The 17,210-nt window shown below is 34.3% G+C and overlaps 1 protein-coding gene across 1 annotated transcript in view; it reads left to right on the top strand.

Moving 5' to 3' along the window:
- Positions 1–126: 126 nt before the first annotated feature.
- Positions 127–17,210, top strand: part of Adk2 (Adenosine kinase 2) — a 29,789-nt gene continuing 12,705 nt past the window's right edge. Inside the window, exons 1-5 of the mRNA XM_089242160.1 lie at positions 127–541; positions 1,530–1,604; positions 2,824–2,877; positions 5,383–5,461; positions 10,750–10,925. Coding sequence (XP_089098286.1) covers positions 522–541; positions 1,530–1,604; positions 2,824–2,877; positions 5,383–5,461; positions 10,750–10,925 — 404 coding nt within the window. The 5' untranslated portion in view covers positions 127–521. The remainder of the gene's footprint in view (positions 542–1,529; positions 1,605–2,823; positions 2,878–5,382; positions 5,462–10,749; positions 10,926–17,210) is intronic.

Genomic DNA, 17,210 nt, shown 5'->3' with positions numbered 1-17,210 from the left:
AACTGAACTTTCTGTTTCATCCAGTTAGATGGCTCTATTAGCAGGGAGCCGAATAGAATGAAAACTTTTCTTATCACCGCTTCAGTCATTTATGATTCTGAGATTAGATGGCAGCACCAATATTATGAATCAAACAGCAGAAAAACGTTATTTTCATCAGTTCTCTGGTTCTCTGGGAAAACTGTGTTTTATTCCTTTTTTTTCTCATGAAAAGAACTAAAAATCTCTTGATTCATCCGGTTCAGATGAAGGACTCGGTAGGGAATCGAACAGAACGAAAACTTCTGTCATCCCCACAATAGTCATTTTTTATTTCAGTACTAGATAGCAGCACCAATAGAACAACAGAAAATGACCTTGTTTTTTAAATATTTTTTACCAAAAGCCCTGTATAACTATTATTGTATTATATATTTTTTACTATCGGGAATGGCAATACATTTTCAAGTGATTGAAACGCGTGATCCGGCTTAAAATTTGTTTACTTTTCAGATATTTTCGCTCAGATACAAGTTATAAGCATGGCCGGGGAATCTTTAAGGTAAAAATATATTTTTCAGTTGTAGACATTTTCTTAGGAGTTAATTATTAAAAGAAATGTATTAAGTGTTAAATTAGCGGCGTTAAAACTTGTACAATTATCTTCTAGTGGTCATATCATAACGTCCATGAATAAGCGAAGTGATCAAGACTAGTTGGAATTGTTTTCTTTTTAAATATATATTAAAATCGATTGTATTTTAATTGGTATCTCGAGAAGAATGTGACAGTGAGCAGGGCTACAACTTCGGGGGGTGGGGGCGCCGAATTGCATTCCTTTGATTACTCGTGCGATATCACGAGGGCGCCGAAATGTATGCTTGCCGTAATTTCATTTTTAATTAATGGAAGATAATACGAAACCTAGGACCCGTTCCGTGTAAGCTCGAGCACTGGGCATGAGTTCTTAGGGGCCCCCTTGGTATGTAGTCTTTGAAACAGGCGTATGCGGAGCCAAAGACAGCCAACTTTGGGGCCTTAAAAATTGTAGGCCCTGGGCACATGCCCCGTTGGCTCACGTGACAAACAACCCGTGGTTACACCAACCGAAACAAATATAAACACCCACCACGTGAAGAATAAGTGAGTGCTTCGATGCAGAGGTCTGAAGCCGTGTTCACACCCGCAGAACTCTGGTGTGGTGTGGTAAAAACTGGTTTAGTGGCGTGGCTAGCACAGTGCGGGTGATTTTAATGATTGTATAGCCACACCTCAAAACTGGTCGTTGCACTGCAGAGTTCTTTCGGTGTGGACCCTGCACATGTAGATTCTTTATTACATTTTCATGTTACAAATTGTTGCAATGGGACCTCTGGAAAATCCTGATCCAGGAGTTTAGGAGAAATGGGTTTCGAGATAGGCTCCCATAAATGTTAATACAGTTCTATGAAATTTCATTGGTAGTTGAATTCATTTGAAAATTCATATTACTGAATGTCATCTAATTATAAAACTCAATTTTCATTCATTTTTGTTATTTTTTTTAACAGAGAAAATCTTCTCCTTGGTATGGGAAACCCACTGTTAGATATTACAGCTACCACAGATGCTGCTTTTCTTGAGAAGTATGATGTTATGTTATGAGAAAATTTTTTTCTATTCACTTAGTTTTGATTTCATATTTATATATTTTACATCAAAAAATAATTTTTTACTGATCGTATTTTCTTGTCACCATTTGCATGTACACCTGATATACTTGATTACTTAAAGCTGGATCCACACCAACGTAATTCCGGAGTGCAAAACCCAGTTTTGAGGTTAGCTGGCACACAGTGCAGGTGATTTTAACTATCAATCTTGTGTAGCCACAGCCCAACACCTGTTTTTGTGCTGGGGAATTCTACAGATACAAGCCCAGCTGTAGAAAAACAAATTTTTTAAAGTTATAGTCTGTCTTTAACTTGAGCATAATCATAGAACATTGTGCACGTTTCTAACATGTGCATGTCTAAAATCAATCTACGTATTAAAAACAACACTAGACATGTATTATCAATATCAATTATAACCATTTATACAAAAATTGCCACGTTTTTAAGACAAATAAATCAATTTATGTACAAGACACAATTTTATGACAAGACAATTTATTTGTCTTAAAAACGTGGAAATTTTTGTATAAATGAAAACCAGGTAAAGTTTCTCATTTTTGTGATAACAATTATAACCAGTTAATATTGTTCAAGTCATTTGCATTTTCCGATATGAAACATTTAATTTAAATTTCAGAACAGCTATAGCTGCCTATAGTTTCCACCGTTGTCCCTTTTTGACAACATTTTGTTTAGGCAAAAAAGTAATTATTGCAGTAAATTTGCATAGGCAAAAAAATGAAGTCGTGAAATAAAGAAATGGATAAAAGCAATGAAAATAATAAATCAATAGTGAAATAACCTTTTCAATTAAGCATGCGTAGTAACAAAATAGGAAATTTTTATTGACTAAGCATAGATATGAATGAGAAAAATGGATAATTCCATACATCAAACTTTTAAAATCACCAAACTAGAACAGGGTTATTATAACCATCCCTAATAATAAAGATTGTAAATGTGAGAACGTTGGATGGAATGGTTTTTCTTGTCTGAATGACTAATAAATAACTTGTAGTAAGTGATAAATTGATACATTATTCAGGGTATGTGTCAATTAATTTCATTTATGTTGCATCTGTTAAAGCTTTTTATGAAAATTTTTATTCTGATTATTTTAGACATTTATTGTATTTACAAAGTATAATTTACTCAAATTCCATTCAAAGTTTTTCTTTCGTTATTACAGGTATGACTTGAAGCCAAATAATGCCATTCTTGCAGAAGAGCAGCACATGCCGATGTCAGTGAAATAGATTAATTTGTGTTTCTATTAATTTGAAATTGTACTTTTTTGATATGCATATGAATTGTACTCTTTATACAGTATCATCTCAATGTTATTCGTGTTAGCACTTACTTTAAAGGTATTGTCTTTCATTGTAAGTATTTTATTCTATAACCATGACTGTTATACAGTGATCAGTGTTTTTCTTACATTGTTCCTTAAACAATGCCCACCTGTCTGTGAAAATATTTCCCATGTATCATGTAGTCATTACTACAGTTGTCCTTGTAAGACAGCTGACAGGTCTCCCGAATTTCTACTCTATCTCTCAAAAAATTCTTATATCTTCAGAATTTTGACAGTGATTGTAAAAAAAATCCCTACTTTTAGGGGGCAAAAGGTTCCCAAAAAGTTTATACAGGGAAAAAAAGTTTTTTTAAATATTCGAAATGACGCAAATATAATGTTAATTGTTGCCATTATGATCATTTTTAGGGTGCAAAAACCAAAATTTGTCAAACACCTAACATTCTGTCTTGTGACAAACTACAGATTTTTCAAATCTAGGAATTCGCACCTATATGGTCTCAATACGCAGTCTGTTTATTCCATTCGATGTCTAAAACCGGCAAAATTATTTGCGCTTTTATCTATCTTGACCATATATGCCATCAAGTCTGTATATACATGATGCATTCTAATTGAAATTACATTTGGTTAATAAAATGTTGTATGTAGGTTTTTTTACTGATTTTTATTTCCATTGCAGCTGTCAGCCAGTCTGAAAAATATTTCCCATATTACTGTCAGTCCACAGATATGAAAAAGCTGAAAAATATTGTTCTTGATTAACCAGGGGCCTGTCCATCTGAAATTTGGGTCTGTTTCGTGGACCCTTCACAAAATAAAAACTAATGAGACCATAAATTTAACATTTCATCTCTTTAGTGATAAATTAACTAATTATTTTGCTTCTCAGAAAATCACTTATTTTTTCACAAAAATTAATTACCCTTTTCATAAAAATAAGGGAATTTTTCTCAAAAACAGGACCCTACAAAAAGTCTGAACAGACTTATGCTAACAAAAGCTTGAATATCTTAGCAAACTTAACTACGCTATTTTCTGAAAGTCTTTATTTTGACTACAACATTTTTTCCCTCTTATGGAAGAAATTGTTAAAAACCATTGAAAATAAGTTGAAATGACTTTCAGATTTTTCTCTTTTCACTTGTTAATAATGATTTTATTTCAATGAAGTTAGTTTAAAATAAGCATGCAGATCTTTTCTTAAGACAATATTGTTATGAATATTTGACTGGAGTTTAGTTTTCAGCTGTATCTTGATTGGCTATATTAGGGGGAAATGTTTAGAGTATATTCTGAGCTATGTTTACTTTGAGCAGGTGAAAACAGTAAAATAAACAGTGAAGCAAATGAGGTGAAAACATCACAGCATTTGTGTCTAAAAATAATTATTTGAACAGCTTAGAATTCAACTGATGTAGATATTAACATTTCCCAACTTTGGGTTAATTAAAGCTGTTGAATATTAATATTTTTTGCATTGAATGTTGCTGTGTTCTGATGAAAAACTTTTTTTTAATTAGAAAATATGCTTCTGTGTATTGGAAAGATTTATATTCATGATCACTACTACTTAACTGTACATGTGCCTTGTACACATTCCTCTGAGGAATTTCTAAGGCAATTAATGATCACACTGCAAAATCTTTTTCAGTGAATCTGCTCTGATAGACAAATATTTAGGAATATTTTAATTCATGGACATTCGAATACTGCTCAATGTTCTGGCAATATTTTTATTTTCCATGATTAAAATATTCATAAAGGATTTTATATCTCATGACAAAACATCACTGACAAAAATTTTGTGAGTGTTACTGTTTACGAAATTTTCTCCCATGTTTTGCTTTTCCTTACATTTTATGGGTAAATTCTGATGATCTGTAAATCAAAGTTTTACGATAATGAGGTGGTAGTGAAAGGCCAAAAACAAAAAAAAATGAGTTACAACGATGTACAATAAATATAAATAATCATATGTGTAATGATAGACTTATATTATCAAGAAAGGAATTTAAACATTTACAGAGTGAAATGACTGTAATGAGAAACATTATCGGGGCATTCCCTTCTAGACATTAATATTTTGATGTCTAGGAGGGGATTTATATCTTCAAGCTTCCATAATGGTACGTAAGATTTAAAAAATAGCTAAAAATTTATTATTGATTAGTTATCGGGATGAGTGCCAATTGGTAATGAAAAAACAATCTAAGCCTTTTGTGGAAGTGTTTTGACGGTTTAAAGAAAATGCTACTGCTTAAACTTGATTGGGAATGGCAGGCTGTCATCAAAATCATTCTAAATTTGCACTAATTTGAAGGGGGATGGTCATTCACACGCTGGTAGCCAAGCAGCACCAAAAATTCTTAATGTGTAAATGACTTTTCAGTAGCATGGCAGATATTGATGTTAATATTTTTTCATTGGCAGGTATTCAGAAATGGTAGAAAAATATGATGTTGAATACACAGCAGGTGGAGCTTGTTTGAACACAATGAGGGTAGCACAGGTATGTAAAAAAGATTTTTGCATGTGGGGATATATTTTTTTTCTTCCTTTATTTATATTTTTGCATTTCTATGATACACATTTTAAATTTTTGTGAAAGGAAATGGAAGATTACATTATTTTCCTGTGTATAATCTGTGGATTATACAATTAAAAAATCAGAATTTCTCAATGTGGATTATATACACCAGGGGTGGCGAACTTCCTTCTGTTTGCAGGCCAACATAATGGTCAGCTATAGCATCGCGAGCCGCATCCCATTATTAATTGAATTAATTAGTTATTAAATTAATTTCGTCACTAGAAATAAGTTTGTAAGCAGTTTATTAATCAAGAAATCTGCTGTTGGAACTGATAGTTCAAATAATGATTGTAAATTTAATTTTTTCACGGTACTTTTACCTTGTCATGGGCCACACAAAATCACCTCTCGGACCAGCTATTGGCCACCCCTGATATACGTCACCGGTAATCATTATAACAACCCTGGTTTGTAGCCACTATTTTACCATTATAACAACCAGTCTCAAATGTTTGTATATAATGAATATCCTATGTTTTTATTTTGTTATAACGACCGTTCAATATAACATTTTTCAACAGAAAGATGGGGGGGGGGGGGGTCATTTCAACGAGCATCAATTGTACCACTATACATTATCTGCAGCTTTTTCCCCCCGAGTCTTTGGAATACGCACATTTTTGAAATTTAATTTCTAAAAATACAGTAGAGCCTCAATCTCATAATCTGAGGTGGATGGGGCAGAGGTCATCTCGGATTATCGAAAAACTCAAATTATCCACAAAACAAAAAAAAATATTGGTTTTACTTTAGAAAGAAAGACACGCAAGAGAAAAAGAGCACAGTACTTACCTACTTTTATTGTGTTTTTATTCTTGAATGGCATTCGTGAGTGTAGTGCTGTATGTGCCAGATATATGGAGGAGGTGACTGTTGGATGGAGTCCAGCTTGTTGCTGACGGCCACCTTGGGATAATCATACCATACGGATGCTCCATACACCATAATCCATTCTGCCACCATCAGATAGAGCAAGTGACGCATGGACTGCAGGATCTCCCATTGTGGGCTGGCCATTCGTCTTGCACCCTGTATCGCAGTTGCTATCATGTCTTTCTATGCTTTTATATGTATGGACTTCCCACTTTAGTTCCTTGTCGATTTGGCATCCGAGATTTTGGAAAACCTTGGTGCATTTGATGGAGACCCCGCTCCATCCATATTGTTGGCTGTCTTTTATTCGATATCCGCAAAAAACTTGTTCTATGTGCTGATATTTCCAGGTTTAGTTTGTTCAGCCAGTTGTTGTAGTGCTGCTTCTGCCAGTTTTCCAGTACCCTCGATCGTAGCCATGATTATTAGGTTGTCTGCTTAGGCTTGGATTAGTGAGTTAGCTGGCCAGTCATAGTTCTCAACTGCCTTTCCAATGATTTTATTTAAGCAATTGAGGACAATGCCATTGTCCACCGTTACGAAAAAAATGGTCAAACTTGCTCCTCTCTCTGCGACCTCCTAGGTTAAAATGGTCTATAATTATTCAAAGGGTGTGTGATATTATTTTATTACCCATCATAGGCCTAGTCCATTTCAAACTGAAATGACTGTACAATACATATGTATTACATAATGTGTTCCTAGGAAAAAATATAGAAGTCAGGTTGTTGGAGTGAAAAAATGAAGAGAATAGGGTCTCTTAAAGGAAGTTTGAAATTTTTCAAAGCCTTGGATTATCTAAAAAATTAAACTTTCAGGGCTATCAATAGATTAAACTATCAATAGATGACATAGAAGCAAGTAGGAAAATCAATATTTCTCTCTTTCAAAAACATGATCAACAACTTCATTCTTTTAAAATAATTGGTGAATTAGATGAACAAAAATAGGAATGTGTGGATTATATGCTGATGTGGCAGATAATATGACATTTTCACTCAATTAAGCAAAATTCACATCTGCAGATTATTCCCTGCCACAGATTCATAGGCAGGAAATTATGGTAGCTAATGCTAGTGAACAGCAATGCTGTCAGCAACCTTGCAATTTTCACTGTTGGTTAATGAATCGGGTGAAAATTGTCCCTAGATATCACGTAAAAAACTAACTACAATTTTCATGCTTTTAATGTATTAATTTCAAATTGCAGGAGATTTATTTGAACTGCTTTCAAAACTCTATCTGCCAAGATCACAGGTTGGCTTATGATAGGTGATGTAGACAAACAAAAAAATATTATTCTATACTTGTTTTATGTTGTATACAGTGAAAACCTGTATAAAACAGAACATCAAGAGAGGAAGGGCGCCATATATTGAATTGAAATTATTTTACGTTCCAGACAGGTTTTTGTTTTATAAATGTGAACACACAAAATATGGTCTATTTGCAATAAGTCGGAACTCCAATAAATCTGATGTCTTAAGTCGAAGTTTTGACTCAAACCCCAGAACTGTTTCCATATTTTAGTGTCAAAATAGTTTTTTTAACTTGAAGTTTTCTTCCTTCAAATCAAAGTTTTCAGGAATGAGACAAATTTAAAAGTAGCATTTAGTGATGGAATTTAGCATTTAGCAACCAGAATTTAGCAAATTCATTTGTCTGGTTGTTAAAAGCGAACAACTTTCTCAAAAGAAAGAGAAAAAAAAGTGATAAACACTGAAATTTTTGACAGGAAATCTTGTATGCCGTTTATTTCTATTTTATTTCATTTATATGAGTATCATGTGTGCCTCCATTTCCATAATACAAAATGTATGTCTAGTTTATTTCTAAATATTCTCATTCAATAATTCTTATTATGAATGGCATTGCATTAAAAAAATTTATGCAATGAATGTCTTCATATTCTTTGTGAATTTTTTCATCTTAATAGTTTGACATGTTTTACTAACAACATTTGCAAATATCACTGTTATTTTCATGAGTCTTTCCTTTTTCCACTCTAAAATCAGAATTTCGATAAGTCGAACTAACTCTTAAGTTTTTTTGTCAGCCGTTGCACATTTGACGTTTTTTTTCAACCAAGCAGAACTCCGGTCTATCCCCAGTATCTGCAATTTATTATTTAGTAAGTTGTGCCGAAAGTGTAAGTGTGTATACCTAACAGTCTGAGCATGTATTTAGTGTTATGTTTGATTTTTCAGTGCTGCCATCTATATTTCAGTAGTGAAGTGTAATGATTGAATTAGTTTTGTACCATTTGTAGATCTGTTGCTCTCTGTGGCAAGACTTTTCAAATGGGAGATTGGCTCACATTCACACCCCGATGGTGGGAACCACAAAACTAACTTCAGCCGATCACCACTGGCAATAGTGGGGTTTGAACCTGGGACCTCGCATTGCGAGTCCGTCGCTATAACCACTACATCGCGACCACCACAGCGGTGCACATTCGACTTATCGAGATTTGACTGTATATGAAGTAATTTATTTATATCGTTATGCAAAACTTAGATTTTGAGAACATCGCCCAAACTATTATAAACCATTTAGTATTAAACAGACATGCATGTTTTGATTTTTTTCATGTTCTTGGTTTTAAATTACTATACATTTGAAATTTCATATTCATGTGTTAATAGCTAATCTTCATTATAAAAATCATTCTGAATACCAATATGAACACTTACTTCTGTCAAAAGTGAAAAAAAATTTAATGTTTGGGATAAAAAATAGAGAAAAATTTCATACCTTTTTAAAAATAGTGATAATGAGATCAACAACCAATAACATTTGTGAAATAATGACTCCACATTTCTGGCCATATTTATCTGTACATGAATTGTTATTTGAAATCACGTAGTTTTCTGTACTAGCACCGTTTATACATTAGGGTTTTCTACAAACATTCACACACTATTCAAATGCCTAAAAGTTCCATGTCATCTTTAGAGCTCCAAAGTCCTATAAGTTTGAAAAGCACTAAACTGCATTGATGAATGAGTTCATTACATTACATCTTTTTTTGCAACAGAGTTTTGTGTTCAAATCAAAGACGTGTTTCTTGTGGCTGGTCAATCTTTACATAAAACGAAATGCTAAAACACAGTATTGCTAAGTTGCAAATAATGATTCAGTCTCCCTCAATTATTATTAAAAGTTATATTATTATATTATATTAAATTTATTATTATTTGTTAAAAAGGAAGTTATAGCCATTTTTGCAAGAAATATGAGTGTTTTCTAACAAAAGCCACCTTTTCCACCACAAATGAAATGCTAAACAGGCTTTTACTAAATTTTGAATGGTAAATCCACTTTTTCTCTCATGGTTAAATTATCTACATAATGTTTTTAAGCCAGAGGCTCTCAAACTTCTGTCAGCTGTGGCTTCCTTGCCCAATTCATGGTTCATGTGCGACTTCTCAGTAAAGTTTACTATATATTTTTTCAGATAGAAGAATCTTTTTAAACCATAAATAGGCATACAAGTCAATATCCCTGGCTCGCCGCGACAGCCCTATTAAAGCTTGGCAATGCCGCTAGGAACTGTGACACATACTTTGAGAGAGACTAGTTTATTAACTATAGGGGTTCTTGACCCCTTTTCCATCCTGCAACCGCCATGCAAAAAAGTGCTGTATATTTGTTAGAAAATTTAGTTTCTTGCAATTAATCACATTAATTATCCATTAATTACTTGTTATAAAAATTCTAAACTTAAAAAATTATTGCAAGATTAATTTATTAAAGGAAAAATACGGGTACATTATATCAATGAGGAAATTGGGGAAAAAAAACTTTTGCAAAAACATCTTAAAAGTGCATGTCAGAGGTAAATGTGTCTTCCAAGTTCTTTCAAACTGGGGATATTCAGACTTCACATAGTACATTTCTATGAGCGAAAACTAAAACGTGCTAAAATGTTGATGTGATTCACATTTTTTTTTAAGAATCGAAAAGTTGGATTTTAGACTTAGGAGGGAGATGCTCCTCGATTAGCAAGCTATGTGGGATGACACAGAGGCTGATCTACCCACAAGGGATCAAGACATTCCTCGGATCAAGACCGTAAATAGCAACTGGCCCAGAGAGGCCATTATATTTGTAACACGTCACAGCCCATTCTCCGCCAACTTGAGAAGGTTTAAATCAATTCCCAAAAATTTTTATTTTCCTGCATCCCTTGTTAAGAACCACTGGTTTTAACCATGAAAATGTGCTGTCTTTTCAAGTAACTAATTACATTTTAACTAAATTTTTATGATCTGATATTTTTGAAATTTTTTCATACCTGCACTCAGTGACATTTTTGTTGATTTTTTTTTCAGTGGATTTTACAAAAGCCCAAGGTCGCTGCTTTCATGGGTTGTATAGGGAAAGATAAATTTGGTGACATTTTGGAGCAGAAAGCAACTGAAGCTGGTGTCAACACATTTTTCCAATATCATGATACATATCCTGCAGGAACATGTGCGGTGGTTCTAACTAATAATGGAACAGATAGGTATGTAATATATAAGTTCATGTTAAAATGTTTTCCCCTATTCAGTTTTAAAATTTTTGTTTATGCTTAAAAAGAAGGCATATGTGAAAAAAGTTGGAGTTTCATTTGAATTAATGATTAAAGTAAAATTTTCTTCCAAATTACAGTGGTGGGTCAAGTTACAAATTAAATTGATTTCTGTAAGTTACTTGTATATCGAAGCAAATTTTCAGTATGAAAAAACTTAAAAATAATAGGAATCTCTTTCAGTTGTTCCTAACTCTGTGATACTTCAGCCAAAGATGATAAATCATTCCAGAATTACATTTGTCGGCCAAAATGTGATTTTCTGTAGGTTTCTATAGTAAATTGTTTAATTTATTCTAGGAAACTGTCAAAAATTTTGTCAAAGTTCCTTCCATAAAACAACAAAAAGCACCATAAAAAAAAATAATAAATAGAAACCTGACCAAGGCTAAGATATACAATTTCACAATTTTTTTTAAGTGAATTTGAAGGAAGATGTAAAATAAAAATATGTTCAGTTTTCAACTACAGTATCCCCTTGATATGTGTCGGTGCAACGGAACAAGAATAAAGATGTACAGTAAAACTCCTCTAATGGACACCTCTGAACAACGGCCACATTTTGTTGGAACGGAACGCATCCCATAGACTTAACATTACAAGAAACCTCTGAATAAAGCCCACTTTGGACATGGAGTTGGGAAAAGAAATATGCATATCGCTATGAGAAAAATAATTTTCAGATTGATTTTAAAGGAAGTTTTCTCACTCCCTGAACTTTATGGGGGAGATTATATATGCTTTCTTTCCTTTTGGGTACAAATGTTAGATGGGCATATTCTCCCTAGCATGATCCAACCCACACGGGTAAAAGGCTTATATCCCGGGAGGGGCAGAGCCTGGGTTGTGTCTGGTCTGACAGATGGTCATATTGAAGGCAGTGTAGGGAAAAAAATCTTGAACATATAATATAGGGGACAGCAGAAGAGACCTATTGTCAGCACTCTTAATTACTAGAGGGATATGCAAGTTCACAGCACTTCCTAGTGCAAAGGACAGTTCCGTCCAAAAGAGATTTACTCGCAAACAGGAATAGAAATGTAAAGGGTATTAATTTTTTGAAAGGCATGTGTGTCAATCTTTTTTTTTTAACAAGAATGTATGTCAGCATTTATGTCTTCAGCTATTGGATTGCAATACTATTACTAAACCAGACATGCACCTTGTCCATATTTTTTTGCGGAACTTCTAACGAATTGGTACATGTTGGAATGTGTGTGTACATATAATGAACCTTCTATGAAGTTCATTTCTGTGTAATGCTTTGCTTGTGTGTAGTGCTGCCATCTGCAATTTTTTTTAACTATGAGTTTTCTCTCAACTCATAGTGAGTGAAGTGTAATGAATGATTATACTGTTGTAGGCCTGTTGCTCTCTACAGCGAGACTTTTTAATGTATTGGATTGGACACTCAGGAATGCCCTGGAAAGGTCTAGTTCATAGTTCCCAAACTTTTTGTTCTCATCACCCCCAACTCAAGCCAACCCCATAGGATCCTATACTAAACCTGTAGCTTCTACCACCCATTAGGTCATTGCATCGCCTGCTTTATTTTAGAATGTCATAATAGTGCTGTAGATTAATTAATCAATTATAATATTATCAAAATATAATCATATATTTTAATATAATCAATTCTATAACTATCGCAATTGCTTACTCAATGGATTGTCATTTCACATGCTATGTATGTACATCGCAATCATAAATTTTAGTTTTTTTTCCCCTAGAAATAAAAGTACCCCTCCAAATAATAGTCAACTTCCAATAGCAGCTACATTTTCAGGGTCCCATTAGTGACCGTTGTTGGGAGATTTTACTGTATAAGTGAAAATGAAGGGGAAAAAATGCCAATCTTTCAGTGCTTGCAGCTCACCATCAAAACCAGATATTTTGATGAAATTGGTGTCACCTTTTATAAATATAATCAGAATTCATAATTAGGGAAGTTCATCAAAAAAGAGGTGTCATTGCCAATTCCAAATTTTCATTGACTATCTACTTTAACAAATGTTGATTTCATTGACGTATTGCAAACAAAAGACAAAATTTCTCCTGAACCAGAAAAATGATATTGTTTATTGTAAGCTCTTTCGGTAAGCTGGTGGAATGGACAAGTTTTTTTGGCAAATCTGGCCTATTATAGCTAGAAGGGTGTTTGTGGAACTGGTGATGCTCAACTGTTTTTTTTTTTTTTTTTTTTTTTTTTTTTTTTTTTTTTTTTTTTTTTTTTTTGGTCATTCTAAACGTGTGCTTAGTTTGTGTATAGGTCTTTCAGAAATTTCGCAAATTCTGGTTTTTTCAGACTTGACACATTTTTTTCCGATAATTGATTATCCACCATAACTCAAACAGTTCGAGATACGACATTGTGTGGGGTGTTTCATGATCCACTTGGGCTCGTTTATCACCCCGTTTCATTTGGCAGAACAGAACAGATTCACCCTGTAGTTTGAATACTTTGCACTTCCTACATAGAACTATAGTTTGAATACTTTGCACTTTAAAACAGATTTGTTACACTTATATTTATGATAGACCATATTTAGATAGACTGATTTAGACCCATACCTACAGAGGGACATGGACTTGGTTGGGGGGTGTATGGAAGAGCTACGCATGCCCTTATTGGCACACGGTTATGAGTTATGAAGAGTATTAATTTTTGAATATGTTTACATTGGAGGAACGCAGGTGTCAGGGAGGGGATATGAACGAAGTGTTCAAAATTTTCTATGGGATGGATAGGACTAACCATGGATTATTAATACGCTTTCAATCGACTACTTTGACACGGGTACATCAGTACCGATTGGTAAGGATCAATTTCAGATTGTGGTGTTGCAGAGAGTTTTTTCTAATAGGCTTGTCAATAAATGGAATAGCTTACCCCTGGAAGTAGTAAATTCTTACACAATTGACACTGCAATTGTGACATAAACACATATATAACCATATTGGGCCCCGAGGGACGCAACGTCCTTCCATGCAGCCCCATGAGTTATATTTTACCACCATTAAGAAGCACATGTTATGTTAGTAAATGTCATGTAATAAAATATGAATGTTTTTCAAAAAGTTATGCAGCGTAAAAATTTGAATTATTCAGATCTGAAATATTAAATTACTTTGCAAATAAATGAGTTATATAAATAATGAGCCTATGGAATAAATCAGGGTATGAAAAAATCATGATTTTTTTCTATTTAAACCATTTAAAAAAAATTAACTGTTTATTAATAAAAACAAATCTTGTTAATCATTAAGAATGCATATTTTAGTTGTTCATCTTTTTGTATATATAAATTCATTTTAAATAAAACCTTGTATTTTGTGCAATATAATATTTTGTGCAACACATATTATTTTTGGTAAAGAGGTAGAGAGGCTATTAATTTAGGATAAAGAGGCAGTTCTTTCCTAATTTTTTATTACCACTAAAAACTCAAAAGATTACTTTTTAAAAGACTATTTGGGTTGTTTGGTTTAAACCACGTTGGTTTAAACCATGGTTTAAACCTTGGTTTTAACCAACTGGTTTTTTTAAAAAAACCACTTTGGTTTTTTTCAAAAAATCAGATAAAAGTGGCCTAAACATCATTTTTTTTCCCTGAAAAATATCATATTTGTTCATTATTAGCCAAAATGTTTCATTTTTACCTCATTTTATATCCTTGGGGTACATTCTGACAGTATATCTTTAAATGACATAAGATTTTATGAGTGGTTTGTTTCAAAAAGTCTCATAAAAGTGGCCAGAATATATATATATTTTTCATATGAAGTATCTTAGTCATTTAAAGTTATATATAAAAGCCAAAATTTCTCATTCTTACAACATTTTCTAACCTTTGGCTACATTCCGATGCTCTATCTTTAGCAACGGGGAAAAGGGGGCGCGTTTGGTTTAATAAAGCTGAATTGCAAGCACATTCACATTATGACCATGGCATACTCCGATTCTACTGTTGAACAAGAATTTTTGTGCTTTCAGCCTCATAGCCGGAACACGCGGTGGACAACATACACTCATTGCCATAAAAATTTGCTCACCAAGAAATAATTGTGGGATCGAAACGAAAGTTGGCCTGAAGGTACATGTCGGGCAGATATGCAAATGATTAGAAATGCAGCGTGATTGTGTAATGCCACTAGAGGGCATTGAACTTCATTCTCCTTGGAGTATAAAACAGGTAAGCAGAGCTTGCTGGAGTGTATTTAATCGTTTGCAAAGGAAATGCTGAGGTAGAGATGCCGTTACACCGCCGTCGAAGACCATATGAGCAGTTGTCAGAGTTTGATAGGGGAAGAATCATCGGGATGATGGAAGCTGGGTGGTCAGCTCGGCGAGTAGCTCGTCAACTAGGCCGTTCTGATTTTACTGTGAGGAGGTGTTGGGACCAGTGGACAGAAGAGACGTCATTTACACGGCGACCAGGTTCAGGACGCCCTCGACAGACCAGTCGTCGAGAATACCGTCACATCATCCGAAACACATGCGTAAAGCCAACTGCCTCATTGGCCGCTATCCAGACACAGGCAACAGCTTCACTACGGGCCCCTTTGTCTTCCCGAACCATCACAAGGCGCCTGGCTGAAGGACATCTGGTATCGTGACGCCCATTGTGTGTGCTGCCAATGACACCCACCCACCAACGCCTCCGTTTGGAGTGGTGTCGAGCACGATGGGATTGGACTGCAACGGAATGGAACCAGGTCGTCTTCAGCGACGAATCGAGATTCAACTTGAGCAGTGACGACAATCGCGTTCGTGTGTGGAGGCCCCGTGGTGAACGCTTCAATCCTGCCTTTGCTTTACAGCGACACACCGCTCCCACAGCTGGTGTCATGGTATGGGGTGCCATTGCTTACGATACACGGTCACCCCTAATATTGATCCATGGCACAATGACAGCCCAGCGGTCATGTCACCCACCCAGGACGACTGGTCTTTTAATGTTGTCCATAACATCCTTCAGTCACATGTGTTGCCACTCATGGCAGGGCTCCCAGGAGCCATTTTTCAACAAGACAATGCTAGGCCACACACAGCAAGGATGTCACAAGACTGCCTCCGCCACATTACCACCCTTCCCTGGCCTGTTCTATCCCTAGATTTGTCACCAATCGAGCACATCTGGGATCATTTGGGACGGCAAGTTGGACACCCTACGAGGTTGGTCGAACTAGAGGCGCATTTACAGCAACTGTGGAACGAGATGTCTCAGGACATCATGAGGAACTTGTATGCCTCAATGCCCGCTCGTATCGCATCGTGCATTTGCGCTAGAGGGGGTCCAACAGAGTACTAAAACTTCTGTTCATCTGTACTTTTTTCTGCAATAAATGATCCTTTTTCTTGGATTTTCTAATCACTTACTTATATCAACGTAGTACTTACGTGTGTAAAATTTCGTTTCATTTCAACGACTTCTTCTGGGTGCGCAAATTTTTATGGCAATGAGTGTATTTAACATTTTTTGAGTAAGTTGTAGTTATTTGTTCAATTACTTCATTTTTTGTGATGTTTCCGTGAATTATGGACTCGTGCAATGCTATAATTAAGTTATAATTTTGCCATGACTGGCTATCGTTTCCATTCTGCGAGCAAATTTCCCACATGTTGGATGATGTCATTAATTTTACATTTTTAAGTATTTTTTCCCCTTTATCAAATAAAATTGAATTTTTTCAGGAATATTCATGTCAATTTTCAAGTCATTCTGACAATCGCTCTTTTTTTACAGTGTTTTGAAATCAGAACCTTAGTTATAATCATCCTGTATATCGTAAATCATTGTTAATTAATCTGCATTATTTATGCTTCATTAAATGCATTATATTCACTAAATTTTTATTACTTTTTGCAAAATAGCTTCGTAATTAAGTATACTGAAAGTAACTGGAGAAAAACCTTTATATATTATATGATTAATAATAGCATTAAAAGAATTTTCAAACACACAGTAATCCATTGAGTTAAGCAAAAAATAATTAAATGGCAAAAGTTGGTTTTTGTTAAAATTTAATAAATATTTATTGATTATTTAGCATGGGAATAGTGTTAATTACATTAATAAACATTTTATTTTTGTTAATTATTGGAAGTTTGAATGATTTTTCAGAAATTTCATTGTTTTTAATGTTAATACTATTTAAAATAAAAAACCGGTTTAAACCAAAAAAACCTGGTTTAAACCAAAAAAACCCGGTTTTTTG

This window comes from Pholcus phalangioides, unplaced genomic scaffold (assembly GCF_987345545.1).
Source record: "Pholcus phalangioides strain wild (caught in Gottingen) unplaced genomic scaffold, Ppha-v1.0 ptg000003l_1, whole genome shotgun sequence".
Lineage (NCBI taxonomy): Eukaryota > Metazoa > Arthropoda > Arachnida > Araneae > Pholcidae > Pholcus > Pholcus phalangioides.
The sequence above is the reverse complement of the archived record's forward strand: the minus strand, read 5'-3'. Positions and strand labels throughout refer to the sequence as shown.